The sequence below is a fragment of the Gigantopelta aegis genome, chromosome 13 (assembly GCF_016097555.1).
Source record: "Gigantopelta aegis isolate Gae_Host chromosome 13, Gae_host_genome, whole genome shotgun sequence".
NCBI lineage: Eukaryota > Metazoa > Mollusca > Gastropoda > Neomphalida > Peltospiridae > Gigantopelta > Gigantopelta aegis.
Window position 1 is genome coordinate 31,818,553 of NC_054711.1, and position 16,897 is coordinate 31,835,449.

Genomic DNA, 16,897 nt, shown 5'->3' on the forward strand with positions numbered 1-16,897 from the left:
TGAATGTCAAACATTTGGTCATTTTGACATGTAATCGTAAAGAGGAAACCCATTATATATTTTTTTTAGTAGTAGCAAAGGCAGACCTTCGTTTTTGATGGGCGCCAGCACTATCACGCCTGTGAACCCTCATCAACTCAATCTGACGGGCGCGAAATAACGCACCCCTGAAGTGAACAAATCACGCTCTTATTTATTTTAAACTGCCATTTTAATTGTTTATTGAATCCAATCCACAACGCCACAAACGTTTCCATTCTGTTCACAATGAACTTACTAGAATACTTTTTTTATAAATTGAAACACGATTGGTTGGTTTACACTGAGCCAATCAGCTAGGAGTTCACTTATTATTAAAATCTTGTCGGTTTTGTTTTGTTTAATTTCGTACAATGCAGGTAATGATCGCGAAATTTATTTTACACTGTCATCGTTTTGATCACATAGGCCTACAGAAAAAATAATAGGTGCGTTGTCCAATAATTCTATGATGTGTATAATGTTTATACATGTTGATATCACAGTAAACGCGTACACCAACAAAAAACTAATTTAGTAAAGCAGGTTTTGTTTTTGTTAATAGCATAGCGACGTACTCGCAGACATTTCTACTTTCACGATCTGTTTCACGATACTGCCATGTGATTTAAAGCCAATGACATTGACCTTGGTAGAGTCAGATTTCAAGTACATGTGATCGGTTGACGGGCACTTGAAACAAACATACACCGATTTAATTTCAACTCAGTAATTCGAATTTACCGAGTGTAAAGCATGTATATTTTAAAATTAAATTTACATTAGGGTGGTTTTGTTGTTGTTGTTGTTTTGGGGTGGGGGGTTTGTGTTTTTTTGTGGGGGTTTTTGGGGGGTGGGGGTTGATGGGTTGCTATGATTCGAGTTAGTAGTATAATAAATGACATGTTAACTACAGTACACCGATAATGAAAGTTGATCCTGTTTGTAAAAATATATATTTATAAAAATTGTAGAAAGATATATTTGGGTAGAAAACAATAGATGTTGACATTTTCTCTGTTATGACATTATTATTATTATTATTTTAAATAGAGAATTTGCAGGGACATAACATGTTTATTATGCTATCATGATAACTGATAACCCTATACCATGTGGTTGTTGTACTTTTACTTTCTTTTTAGTTTAAATGATTTACAAACAGGCCTACTGACATTATTTTTGTTTTTAGAGTTTTATTAAACATTTTACAGTTAGAATTCTTAATAACAATACCATAGTTGTTACAATGTCAATTCACATTCAGTTCACAGTTTGTGTCCATGGAGAAATCATATCATTCTACGATGAAGACTAAAATTATTGTACTTGTTTTAAATAAAATAGAATAAGCACAAACAAATCAGTTTCAATTCTTTGTTCATAAATAGTCAATAGATTATCACGATTCAGAATTTTAATGTAACATGATATGCATATAATACATAAGAAATTAATAAATGTTGTGTTCATGGTCTTCTTTTTCTTGTGTAAGACTGCAATTGCCCATTCCTTCATCTTTGAGAACAACTATCATATTAGTTAAATTAGGATATTTATTTTAAAAACACAAAACATTAACTCTTAAGATATTTAATTTAGAAATCCACTGGCGTAGGAGGCGAGAGGTGGGGGGGGGGGGACATGTGCCCCCCACTTTTCAAATATTTTGCTTTATATTTACTTTTAGTGTAAAAGTGTGTAAATATAAAAGTGTGCCCCCCCATTGTTGGCACCTTCCTATACCACTGAAATCATTACTCCTCAAACTTAATCATGTTCATGGGTGAAATTCCTCTCGGTCTCTTGCCTCTAATTCTGATTATTTTGAGGAGTGCGATTTTCCCCTCTTCTGCATTTTGAGGAGTGTGATTTCCCCCCCCCCCCCCCCCCCGTAAGCATTTTGAGGAGTGCGATTTTTAGCACACCTGGGTTTTTCAAAAATGAAGGTCACAGACAGGATAGCACATACCACAGCCTGTAATATATCAGTTGCAGTGCACTGGCTGGAATGAGAAATAGCCCAATGGGCCCACCGATGGGGATCAATCCCAAACTGTCTGCGCATCAAGCGTGCACTTTACCACTAGGCTACATCCCACCCCCACTCTGGAACAAATTTTCTTTTAGCCAAGTTTGTGATATGTAGAGTATTTCCTTGAAAACAATTGAAATGTGGTTAATTTAAGGAAAACTGTATTAGGCCTAGCCAATTAAGACTAAATGTTGTAGCCATTTTGTATAAAAATTGACTAACTTGGTCATGTACAGGGTGAGCCCTGCTTGATGTTCTGGTGATCAATTGAACATTTGTGTAATCCATTTATGGGTTACGCAGAAACAAATTCAGGTAACCCATTTAGTTTTTAGGTAACCAGCATTTCCACCAGAAAGTAATTTTTGGGTATGGCGCTATGAAATTGATTATTTACAATGTATACATGTATGCTGAATGAGACAGCAGTCGACATGGGGTATGGGGGGCCTCTCCTAGAAAGAAAATGAGTTAGTTTTAGGGTTAGGGTTAAGAAAATCATACAGTAATGATAAAGAGTCATTAATTTTGTCAAAAGGTCAACTTAAAAAAAAAAAATCTGAAAAAAAATGTGGGTATGGTGCCATTTCCATTTTACCCTCTGGCAGAAACCCTGGTAGCCCATCGTGAACATGTAAATCATGATGTCATAAATTCAATACACGAACGAAAAATGGGTTACACAAACTATACTTTCACGAGTGAAACTATCGCTCGCAATTTTTAGAGACCTGTAATCTGATTGGTTAATTTTCAGAGAGCTGTAAACTGATTGGTTAATTTTCAGAGACCTGTAAACTGATTGGTTAATTTTCAGAGAGCTGTAAACTGATTGGTTAATTTTTAGAGACCTGTAAACTGATTGGTTAATTTTTAGAGAGCTGTAAACTGATTGGTTAATTTTTAGAGACCTGTAAACTGATTGGTTAATTTTCAGAGAGCTGTAAACTGATTGGTTAATTTTGAGAGACCTGTAAACTGATTGGTTAATTTAAGCTCTACTGATGTGATGGTTGATTATAAAAGTTCCTAATTAATTGTCGCAGAACATGTTAACTGTTATTATTCCTCTAGTTTTACCCTTGCGTGTGCTGCTCCTCATCATTGTGTAGAGGTGGCAACATTCCCACGGGTTTCCTTAACAGTTGGAGGCGAGACGTAGCTCAGTGGTAAAGCGCTCGCTTGATGCACGGTCGGTTTGGGATCGATCCCCATCAGTGGGCCCATTGGGCTATTTCTCGCTCCAGCCAATGCACCACAACTGGTACATCAAAGGCTGTGGTATGTGCTATTCTGTCTATGGGATGGTGCATATAAAAGATCCCTTGCTGCTAATAGAAAAGAATAGCTCATGGAGTGGCGACAGCAGGTTTCCTCTCTCTATATCTATGTGGTCCGACACCATATGTCCGACACCATATAACCGTAAATAAAATGTGTTGAGTGTGTCGTTAAATAAAACATTTCCTTCCTTAAGAGTTGCGAATTCGGCACATATTTAGTATTTCTCGGAAACTTTAAGACAATTTCTATAGGCATTTGTGATAATGTTTTTAATTTATGTTGATAATTTGGTCCAGTAGTGTTTTTTAATGATGGCTCTATACACTGTTTTCCAGGAATGCAAGGTTTCATTGATAAATAGCTAAATCAATAAGCAACATCATCTTCCTCAGTTGAACTTCTGTCCGACTTTTGTTCATTGACGTGTAGTGTAATAAATAGAATACTATACTCGGTCCCGAAAGACACTATTTATATCACAATTCGTATGTTCTCAATCGAACATCAAGAGCGATCGCTCTTGATATACCGTACGATTGAAAACAGACTCATTACAATATAAATGGCCTCTCATGGGAACTCATGTAGTATTCACCATTTCTCTCATAGTCAGAGATATCCCATGAAAGAAACACATTAGAACTGCCAGTAGTTGCCATGGCGTCATGAACTGCCATATGTCAACGGATAATTTTTTTTTTTTTTTTTTTTTTTTTTTTTTTTGTTTTTTTTTTTTGTTGCAAAAGTTACTGGTTTAAAGGTTCTGGCTCAAAGTTGCCATAGGTGAGCTTAAAGGGACATACCCTTTTTTCAACCTGTGAAAATTAACACTAAGTTTAGTTAATCTTAGTTAAAGTTACAATTGAGTGAAACATGAGTTTGTGACTTTGCAATGGTGAAATACCCTCGAAAAATAGACTAAAACTCAACTCCATAACTATTACTACTCTGACACACATGGGTTTTTAAAAATTTGAGAAATGCATTTTGTGATACATGTATTAAAAACACCAGGATGACCAAAACCATTTCGAATGTTCATAAACAATAAAATAAGTAAAGTATGATTTCAGTTATCAAAAACGGCTCTAATAGTAAACAATATGCCTTAGTGTTTAAAAACTTGGGTATGCCCCCTTTAAATTTCAATCATTTCAAAGTTGGTATAGGTAACAAGTGCAAGCTCTGGGTATTGGTTAAACCACTTCAGTTGTTATCTTATTGAGACAATGCATGCCCCTCCACCACCCACCCACCTCATGTGTGATTTACCTGTGGTAGGGTGCCCACTTGAAATATGAATCAAATACGGCTTTTTCCTCCTCCCCCCCCCCCCATCCCATCCAGTGCTCTACAATTGATACATAAGAGCCATGGTGTGTGCTGTCCTTTCAGTGGAACAATATATATTAAAGTCACAGACCCAAGTTGCAACTGTGAAAATTGACCTAAAGTTTGGTTTATCTACAAACCTGTAAGACATTTTGATAAAGTTATTTCAATACAGTGAAACAAAAGAGTCAGTGAGGTTGAAACAGGGAAATACTTTTAAAACATAGACTAGAGTTCACCTTCATAACAGTTACTTCTCAGAGGTACGTGCATTTTTAAAAATATGAAAAATTCATTTTGTGGTATTAGAAACATCGGGATGACCAGAAACACTTCGGATGTACGGAAATGGATAATATAAACAACAAAATCTAACTAATGTTTAATTTCATTGATCAAAAACGACTCCAGTAGTAAAGAAATATGTTGTAGTGTTTAAAAACTAGGGTCTGTCACTTTAAATATTCCATTTTGCATTTTAAATACACTCTCCAGACAGTAAAATCTTAATTTTTTTAACTAATAATTATTACAAATTCTGGCCAAAAATTTTCCCTCCCCCACATTCCACCCCTGGGCTCTGGTTACTGGTTATTCATAGGTTGGCCCAGGTGTGGGGGGGGGAGGGGGGGTGGACGCACCTCAATCGTTAATAACTATTTAATATCATTTGTCTTTATTGACACAATGTTATGAAAACAACCACCAACCCCAAAATATTTTCATCATGTTCATCATGTAAACTGGAGGAACATTTAGGAAATAACTGTTATACTGGACCATTTGCAGATGTTCATGCTTATTTTACTGTTGCAAATTGAGTTTTACCTTCGACGCGGAGCGGAGACTGTAAAATGGATATTTGTAACTGTAAAACCAACATTAATGTCCACAAGTGGTCAAACACAACATAGTTATCCCCATTCTAATTCAATAAATGCAGTTTCTTTTAAAAAAATTGTTTAAATAATAATTTTTAGAAACGAACGCAGCGTTAACGAAAACCTGATCACTACTTTCATGTTTCAAGTCATCTGCCTTATAAAATAATTATAGCGCAAGCAGATTTACAAAAATATGTTTTTACATGTATTACAACTGGTGCTCCTAATATTGTTTTCCCACACAATCAATTATGGCTTTTTATAATCGATCATCACATTGGTGGAGACAAACTGATAAAGTTTCTATTATAATCGATCATCACATTGGTGGAGACAAACTGATAAAGTTTCTATTATAATCGATCATTGGAACATGCTAACGTTACTAGATCCTCCATATCCATTTTGCATTACCTGTTTACATACATACATACATATGTATGTACATATCTACATACCTACCTACCTACCTACCTACCTACATACATACATACATACATACATACATACATACATACATACATACATACATACATACATACATACATTATGTATGTTATTTATTTGTTTACAGTATTTATGTTTACATTAATTTATTTCAAACAAATTTCAGGACTATGTGAACTGATGGTATGTTGCTGCATCTAGAGTGGGTTATCTTCCCGTCTCCACCACGGGGCGCTGCAAGACCATGCCGGTCATTCTTCCTCTCCATACCAAGGTGTCACTCGACCCAGGTATGCTACTTTTTCAAGACCTTGTCAAATAATAATAATGATGCGCCGTCGGTTTGGGATCAATCCCCGTCGGTGGGCCCATTGGGCTATTTCTTGTAGCAGCCAGTTCACCATGACTGGTATATCAAAGGCTGTGGTATATGTTGTCTCGGTTGGAAGTTCTACGGAGGAAGATGATGTCGCTTATTGATTTAGCTATTATTAATAAAAAGCTTTTGCAGCTAATACATAAGACTGAAAGGATATTTTGCTGTATGTAGACCTATTTTAAATGTACTCATGTTATATACTGGCAGATAAATGTACACCAGGTGTAAACATTTTGCCATCACAGAAGAGCTTTACAGACGGCAATTTTGTACCATCGGTGATGCTCCCGACCTATGGCAATTTATATCTGAACGAAAGCAATTGCCGTCATTAAGTTCGAGCCCTGTCAGAATAACTATATGTTTGAAATCCAATAACCAATGATTAGTAAATCAATGTGCTCTAATGGTGTCATTAAACAAAACAAACTGTGATGTGCAGTCAGGGCTTTAAATCTCACTAATTTGGACACAACGGGGATTTTTTTTTCTGTAAGCACAGGAAGGTCATTTTAGTTCTGTACCATCATTAACAGCTGCTGGAGAGATGTCAGTATTCAGAAATACATTTCAAGTTATTGTAATCTAATTAACTTGTAACATTTGAGTGATTTTGAAGTAAAATATTTTGAGGTCAGCATGTTTGTAGTTAATTTGGATGTAATTATTTTGGGCATCTGTATTTTGGGCACAACGTTTATCACCTCGACTTTGATGCAATCTAAAGCCCTGGCTGTCGGGTCTAGGATCGATCCCCATTAATGGGCCCTTTGAGCTATTTCTCGTTCTAGTCAATGCACCATAACTAGTATATCAAAGGCTGTGGTATGTGCTATATCATCGTTGGGATGGTGCATTTAAAAGATTCCGTGCTACTAATGGAAAATTGTAGTTGATTTCCTCTATAATACTTTTTAACTGCCAATAGCCTATGATTAATAATCAATGTGTTCTACTGGGGTCATTAAACAAAAGAAACTTTAAATTTTTCTTTAATAAAAAACAACTGTATCAGGTACAGTCAAACCTTGTTATACTGCCCACTTTAGGACCCAACTTATTCTGGTGTTATTACGACTTTTATTATTTCCACTCAGGTAAGTGCACCAAAACTCATTACTGGCCCCAAAGCAGGCATCGAAATAAGTTGAGAACGGTCGTTTAGGTTGCCAGGAGGTTACCACATGTAAGAAAAGTCGAGAACGGTGTTTTGTTCTCGACAAAAGTTTCAACATAACAGTAGTTTTGTTTCCGAATGTAAACCAGGCAATGCATTCTGGACTTCAGTGTTTCATTTTCTTGTACGGAATTGCATCGATGTTCACGTGCACTTGTGCAATTGCAAGCAATTATAGTCATTCCACGTTTAAGCAGCGTCCATTAGATGAATTTACTTCCACGTTTCGTTTTCTCGTACGAAATTGCACTGATTTTCATGCACACTTGTGCAATTGCAAAGCAATTTCAGCAATCCACGTTTAAGCAGCACCCACTAGATAAATTTACTTCCAGATTTCATTAGTCGTACCGATAACAGGAATTCACTTCTAACTTTCGTATAGTTGTGGTAACCTATAGGTTACCAGGCTATATTTTGTGGTAACCTGTAAATGGGTTACCAGACAATGCTTATTTCGATGCCTGCCAAAGTATCCTAGTTGTGTTACAGAATAACAAAAAATATGCTATCTTACAGCCGTCTTTAGTCTGATTAATATGCTTGTAAATACCCGATGGACAAAACGCCCAAAGAGAAGTTTTATTGTGTTCTTGGGGGCGGGACGTAGCTCAGTGGTACAGCACTCCTCTGATGCATGATTGATCTAGGATCGATTCCCGTCAGTGGGCCCATTGTGCTATTTCTCATTCCAGCCAGTGCTTCACAATTGGTGTCACAAAGGCCATGGTATGTCCTGTCTGTGGGATGGTGCATATAAAAGATCCCTTGCTGCTGATCGAAAAGAGTAGCCCATGAAGTTGCGACAGCAGGTTTTCTTTCTCAGTATCTACGTGCTCCTTAACCATATGTCCAATGCGATATAACCGTAAATAAAATGTGCTGAGTGTGTCATTAAATAAAAACATTTCCTTCCTTCCTTCTCTCTCAATATCTGGGTTCTCTGTAACCATATGTCCGACACCATGTAGCTGTAAATAAAATGTGTTGAATGTGTCGTAAAATAAAAACGCTTCCTGTTTTCTTGTTTAGATGCGCAGAAGCTTCTTGCGGCTCTCCCGAGCCTGGAGGCGCGACTGCCCAGCAAGGGGTACGAGATTGCCTACCTCCGCCGCTTCCTCCGCTCCAAGGATCTCCGCTACTTGATGCATGCAAGTAAACATGTTGTCACTGTCACATCTGTTGTGCCTTGCATGCAAGTGAACATGTTGTCACTGTTACATCTGTTGTGTCGTGCATGCAAGTAAACATGTTGTCACTGTCACATCTGTTGTGCCGTGCATACAAGTAAACAATTTATAAGATAAATCAGACCTATTGTGCTGTGCATGCAAGTAAACTTGTTGTCACTGTCACATCCGTTGTATTGTGCATGCAAGTAAAGTTGTTGCCATATCACACTTATTGTGTTTTGCACATAAGTAAACAATGTCACATATGTTGTGCTCTGCATGCAAGAAATCAGACATTGTGCTCTTGCATGCAAGTAAACATTGTCAGTGTCACATCTGTTATGCTGTGCATGCAAGTAAACGTTTGTCATATCACACTTATTGTGTTTTGCATGTAAGTAAACAATGTAACATATCTTGTGCTCTGCATGCAAGAAACATTGTCATATCTGTTGTGCTGTGCATACAAGTAATCAATTTATCAGATGCATATGTTGTGCCTTGCCTGCAAGAAATCAGACCTATTATGCTTCAAATGCATAAAAGTAAACATGTTATCACTGTTACATCTGTTGTGCTGTGCATGCAAGTAAACATGTCACTGTCACATCTAGTATGCCATGAATGCAAGTAAACATATTGCCATTTCACACTTGTGTTTTGCATGTAAGTAAACGATGTCACATATTTGAAAGAAACATTGTCATTGTCATATCTGTTGTGCTGTGCATGCACAGTCATGTGTTGTGTTGTGCATGCAAGTAAACAATTAATCAGATACATCTGTTGTCACTGTCACATGTTGGCTGTGCATGCAAGTAAACATGTTGCCATTTCACACTTGTGTTTTGCATGCAATTAAGCATGTTGTCAGTGTCACATATTTGTGCTTTGCCTGCAAAAACATTGTCACTGTTATATTTGTTGTGCTGTGAAGCTTGGGTGAAATGATTTGAAAATAAGAAATAAACATGATAAAAGTAAAACACTGATTAAACACAGTGTTAATGTGGAAACACCACATCATAGACATATTGACTGTTAATGTGGAAACACCACATCATAGACACATTGACAGTGTTAATGTGGAAACATCACATCATAGACATATTGACGGAGTGTTAATGTAGAAACACCACATCATAGACATATTGACAGAGTGTTAATGTAGAAACACCACATCATAGACACATTGACAGAGTGTTAATGTAGAAACATCACATCATAGACATATTGACAGAGTGTTAATGTAGAAACACCACATCATAGACACATTGACAGAGTGTTAACGTGGAAGCCCTACATCATAGACATATTGACAGAGTGTTAATGTGGAAACACCACATCATAGACATATTGACAGTGTTAATGTGGAAACATCACATCATAGACATATTGACAGAGTGTTAATGTGGAAACACCACATCATAGACATATTGACAGAGTGTTAATGTGGAAACACCACATCATAGACACATTGACAGAGTGTTAATGTAGAAACACCACATCATAGACATATTGACAGAGTGTTAATGTAGAAACACCACATCATAGACACATTGACAGAGTGTTAACGTGGAAGCCCTACATCATAGACATATTGACAGAGTGTTAATGTGGAAACACCACATCATAGACATATTGACAGTGTTAATGTGGAAACACCACATCATAGACATATTGACAGTGTTAATGTGGAAACACCACATCATAGACATATTGACAGTGTTAATGTGGAAACACCACATCATAGACATATTGACAGAGTGTTAATGTGGAAACACCACATCATAGACATATTGACAGTGTTAATGTGGAAACACCACATCATAGACACATTGACAGTGTTAATGTGGAAACACCACATCATAGACACATTGACAGTGTTAATGTGGAAACACCACATCATAGACACATTGACAGTGTTAATGTGGAAACACCACATCATAGACACATTGACAGTGTTAATGTGGAAACATCACATCATAGACATATTGACAGAGTGTTAATGTAGAAACACCACATCATAGACATATTGACAGAGTGTTAATGTGGAAACACCACATCATAGACATATTAAACAGTGTGATAAGGTGGAAACACCACATCATAGACATATTAAACAGTGTGATAAGGTGGAAACACCACACCATAGACACATTGACAGAGTGGTAATGTGGAAACACCATACCATAGACACATCGACAGAGTGTTAATAATAGAAACACCACATCATAGACATATTTCACAGTGTTAATTATGAAACACCACATCATGGACATATTGACAGAATGTTAATGTGGAAACACCACATCACAGACATATTGACACAGTGTTAATGTGGAAACACCACATCATAGACATATTGACACAGTGTTAATGTGGAAACACCACACCATAGACATATTGACAGTGTGTTAATGTGGAAACACCACATCATAGACATATTAAACAGTGTTAAGGTGGAAACACCACATCATAGACATATTACACAGTGTTAAGGTGGAAACACCACATCATAGACATATTAAACAGTGTTAAGGTGGAAACACCACATCATAGACATATTAAACAGTGTTAAGGTGGAAACACCACATCATAGACATATTGGCAGAGTGTTAACGTGGAAACACCACATCATGGACATATTGACAGAGTGTTAATGTGGAAACACCACATCATAGACATATTGACAGTGTTAATGTGGAAACACCACATCATAGACATATTGACAGTGTTAATGTGGAAACACCACATCATAGACACATTGACAGAGTGTTAACGTGGAAGCCCTACATCATAGACATATTGACAGAGTGTTAAGGTGGAAACACCACATCATAGACATATTGACAGAGTGTTAATGTGGAAACACCACATCATAGACATATTGACAGAGTGTTAAGGTGGAAACACCCATCATAGACATATTGTCAGAGTGTTAATGTGGAAACACCACATCATAGACATATTAAACAGTGTTAAGGTGGAAACACCACATCATAGACATATTAAACAGTGTTAAGGTGGAAACACCACATCATAGACATATTGACAGAATGGTAATGTGGAAACACTATACCATAGACACATTGACAGAGTGTTAATCATAGAAACACCACATCATAGACATATTTCACAGAGTGTTAATTATGAAACACCACATCATGGACATATTGACAGAGCGTTAATGTGGAAACACCACATCATAGACATATTGACAGTGTTAATGTGGAAACACCACATCATAGACATATTGGCAGAGTGTTAACATGGAAACACCACATCATAGACATATTGACAGAATGGTAATGTGGAAACACTATACCATAGACACATTGACAGAGTGTTAATCATAGAAACACCACATCATAGACATATTTCACAGAGTGTTAATTATGAAACACCACATCATGGACATATTGACAGAGTGTTAATGTGGAAACACCACATCATGGACATATTGACAGAGTGTTAACGTGGAAACACCACATCATAGACATATTGACAGAGTGTTAATGTGGAAACACCACATCATAGACATATTGGCAGAGTGTTAACGTGGAAACACCACATCATGGACATATTGACAGAGTGTTAAGGTGGAAACACCCATCATAGACATATTGTCAGAGTGTTAATGTGGAAACACCACATCATAGACATATTAAACAGTGTTAAGGTGGAAACACCACATCATAGACATATTAAACAGTGTTAATTATGAAACACCACATCATAGACATATTAAACAGTGTTAAGGTGGAAACACCACATCATAGACATATTGACAGAATGGTAATGTGGAAACACCATACCATAGACACATTGACAGAGTGTTAACGTGGAAGCCCTACATCATAGACATATTGACAGAGTGTTAATGTGGAAACACCACATCATAGACATATTGACAGTGTTAATGTGGAAACACCACATCATAGACATATTGACAGTGTTAATGTGGAAACACCACATCATAGACACATTGACAGTGTTAATGTGGAAACACCACATCATAGACATATTGGCAGAGTGTTAACATGGAAACACCACATCATAGACATATTGACAGAATGGTAATGTGGAAACACTATACCATAGACACATTGACAGAGTGTTAATCATAGAAACACCACATCATAGACATATTTCACAGAGCGTTAATTATGAAACACCACATCATGGACATATTGACAGAGCGTTAATGTGGAAACACATCATAGACATATTGACAGTGTTAATGTGGAAACACCACATCATAGACATATTGGCAGAGTGTTAACATGGAAACACCACATCATGGACATATTGACAGAGTGTTAATGTGGAAACACCACATCATGGACATATTGACAGAGTGTTAACGTGGAAACACCACATCATAGACATATTGACAGAGTGTTAATGTGGAAACACCACATCATAGACATATTGGCAGAGTGTTAACGTGGAAACACCACATCATGGACATATTGACAGAGTGTTAAGGTGGAAACACCCATCATAGACATATTGTGAGAGTGTTAATGTGGAAACACCACATCATGGACATATTAAACAGTGTTAAGGTGGAAACACCACATCATAGACATATTAAACAGTGTTAATTATGAAACACCACATCATAGACATATTAAACAGTGTTAAGGTGGAAACACCACATCATAGACATATTGACAGAATGGTAATGTGGAAACACCATACCATAGACACATTGACAGAGTGTTAATCATAGAAACACCACATCATAGACATATTTCACAGAGTGTTAATTATGAAACACCACATCATAGACATATTGACATAAGTAGGCACATATTCTCTGTCCGCTTCACTGTTCTTCCTTGAATGACAAGCAAGAACATCGTGTATTGTATTGTAAGCAGTAGTATTGTGATGCATCAATGCATTAGTGTATCATGACACCCTTAATGCAGGCCTTAGACCTCAAAACAAAAAACAAATCTAAATACATTCGGATTTTAAGAGTTTCATTCTGAACCCTTGAAACCTCCATTCCTTGCATGGGCTGAGGTGTCGTTGAACAAATATTATTATCCCTTAAAAGTCATGTGCGTGTAATGAAAAAAATTCATGAAAATATTAACGTCATCGTCGCTCTAATTTCAGGTGTTCCGTCGTTTGAGGAGTGTTAGACGTCTTCGTCCAGTAGCCGATTTTTCTGTTGCGCAAGCAGCCGAGGTACGTTGCTATGGTAACGTGGTTATTGTTTTTATTCAGGATCGGGGCAGGACGTAGCCCAGTGGTAAAGTGCTCGCTTGATGCGCTGTCAGTCTGGGATCGATCCCAGTGGGGGTGGGGGGGTGGGGCTATATCTCGTACCAGCCAGTGCACGCACCACAACTGGTGTATCAAAGGCTGTGGTAAGTGCTGTCCTGTCTTTGATATAGAGTTACAGATCAAGTTTGACTTTCATGACGATTGGCCCATTTTTTTTTTATTATTATTATTTTTTTTTCCCCCAGATCATTTTGGCAAAGTCACGGTTGGAGTGCCTTGATTGATTGGCCCATTTTTTAGTTTGTCCCAGAGTTATTGCGTCCAGAATGCTTATTAGTCCAGGGGCGAGACGTAGCGCAGTGGTAAAGCGCTCGCTCGATGCACAATCGGTCTGGGATTGATCCCCATCAGTGGACCCATTGGGCTATTTCTTGTTCAGGCCAGTGCACCCCGACTGGTATATCAAAGGCTGTGGTATGTACTACCCTGTCTGTGGGATGGTGCATATAAAAGAACCCTTGCTGCTAATCGAAAAAGAGTAGCCCATGAAGTGGTGACAGTGGGTTTCCTCTCTCAATATCTGTGTGGTCCTTAACCATATCTGACACCATATAACTGTAAATAAAATGTGTTGAGTGCGTCGTTAAATAAAACATTTCTTTCTGTTTATTAGTCCCTTACCGGTCCAACCAGAGGGGACTATATAGGTTTCATCTCCATCCATCTGTTCGTCCGGTCTCTCACATATAGTTTTCTAAACTTTTGTTTTACAATGTCTCGAGATATTCAGCTCAAGTTTTGTGTGTAGATTTATTATGTACTATTACAGTTTGAAATATTGAGCAGATATTTAGCGTTTTACATTATCATAAACAACTGGTATATCAAAGGTATGTGCTGTCCTGTCTGTGGGATGGTGTATATAAAATATCCCTTGCTACTAATGGAAAAATGGAATATATAGCAGGTTTTATCTCAAAGATTATATGTCAAAATTATCAAATGTTTGACATCCAATAGCTGATTATTAATAAATAAATGTGCTTTAGTGGTGTCGTTAAACAAAACAAACTTTTTAAAGTGATTTGATTTTTCTGTCTCAACCAGTGCCCCGTGACTGGTATATCAAAGGCTGTGGTATGTGCTGTTCTGCCTAGGAAAAGTGCTAAATTAATGGGAAAATGTAGCAGGTTTTCTCTCTAAGACCGTGTCAGACATTCAGTAGCTGATGATTAATTAATCGTAATTGTAAACTTTATTAATGTACCTCTATCCAATTAAGGTTCAGGTACGTCTCTCCCACACCCAATCTCTGGCATGGCCAGTGGTCGAGTGTGGGACAGATTAATTAGTCAATGTGCTTTATAAATGGTGCCATTAAACAAAACAAACTGTGGAACACTGACATTTTCATACCTACTGCGCCGTTTTTCTTCTCCAGGTGTTTTGCACGATCCGGTTCCGATCGGAAGACAGCCATGTCCAAGAACTCCTTTATATTTTATCACGACCTCATCTTCAGGTAAACGGTGCTCACTGTTTTGTGACACTAATTAGTAGGCCTAATGTATATGATGTGTTTTAGTCCCCTACCGGTCCAACTGGAAGGGACTATAGGTTTCATCTCCATCTGTCGTCGAGGGTAGGATGTAGCCCAGTGGAAAAACACTCGCTTGATGTACAGTCGCTCAAGGATCGATCCCCGTTGGTGGGCCTAATGGGCTGTTTCTCATTCCAGCCTGTGCACCACGACTGGTATATCAAAGGCCATAGTATGTGCTATCCTGTCTGTGGGATGGTGCATATAAAAGATCCCTTGCTGCTAATGGAAAAATGCAGTGGGTGTCGAAATGACCAAATGTTTGACATCCAGTAGCCGATGATTAACAAATCAGTGTGCTCTAGTGGTGTTGTTAAACAAAACAAACAAACTGTCCCACATATAGTTTTCTGAACATTTTGTTCAAAATGGCTCAAGATATCAAAATGGGTATAGCTTCATCATGTACTCTTACAGATCAGCTATGATCTTCATGGTGATTTACTCATTTTTCACAGAGTTATGGCCCTTGAACTTAGGTGATACAAAAATGTGTTGGGCTCGATAGGTGACATGTATTGTATTAGCAGAACTCTCAGAATGCTTGTTTTTTAACTTAATGGAATTTATGTTTTAAGTGGAATTTTTTTAATTGAAATATTCTATTTTTATATGCAATTTATAAAAACATTGGTCAAGATAAAAATAAATCAATAATATTTGCTTTTATTAAAAAGTATCATCTGGCTACAAAGTTTATCACTATATTTTCTTATATAAAATATATTTTCTCTTTCTCTTTTTTTTTCGTACCAATGACGTCATAAAAAATTATTCTCCATCTAGTAGAGACAGATTAACTAAAGAATAATCAAATGTAGAATTTAGTAGTTTGTCTATTATGAAACTAGACTTAATCAGGCAGATACAGTTAGAGAAACAATCCTTTCCTCTGTGGTCATATTGCAGGCTTTACTCTACACCCACGATAAGGTGGCGTCCAGTGATTATGAACCTAGACTGGATCCCAGTCCTGTTGACCGTGATGAAGACCAGGCAGCAGTTAAAATAATCCGACTCATCAAAACCAACGAACCTCTCGTTAGTATGGATTTGGGGACAACATTTTTCTTGTCTGTTTAATTTAACCTCAAACTGCTAAGTGGGAAAACACAAAGCTATCCTTTCTCTTCATTTTTTCTTTCTTTCTTTCTTTCTTTCTTTCTTCTTTCTTTCTTTCTTTCTTTCTTTCTTTCTTTTTCTTTCTTTCTTCTTCTTTTTCTTTCTTTCTTTCTTTCTTTCTTCTTTCTTTCTTTCTTCTTTCTTTCCTTCCCTTCCTATCATTCCTTTCATTCTTCCTTTCTTTCTTATCCTGGTTAGTTTAT

General features: G+C 37.1%; 1 protein-coding gene across 1 annotated transcript in view; it reads left to right on the top strand.

Annotated features, from left to right (window-relative positions):
• The window catches only part of LOC121387711 (MAGUK p55 subfamily member 7-like), a 60,858-nt gene that overhangs the window by 24,179 nt on the left and 19,782 nt on the right, over positions 1–16,897 (top strand). The window contains exons 2-6 of the mRNA XM_041518906.1: positions 6,167–6,290; positions 8,589–8,707; positions 13,862–13,933; positions 15,414–15,494; positions 16,482–16,613. Coding sequence (XP_041374840.1) covers positions 6,245–6,290; positions 8,589–8,707; positions 13,862–13,933; positions 15,414–15,494; positions 16,482–16,613 — 450 coding nt within the window. The 5' untranslated portion in view covers positions 6,167–6,244. The remainder of the gene's footprint in view (positions 1–6,166; positions 6,291–8,588; positions 8,708–13,861; positions 13,934–15,413; positions 15,495–16,481; positions 16,614–16,897) is intronic.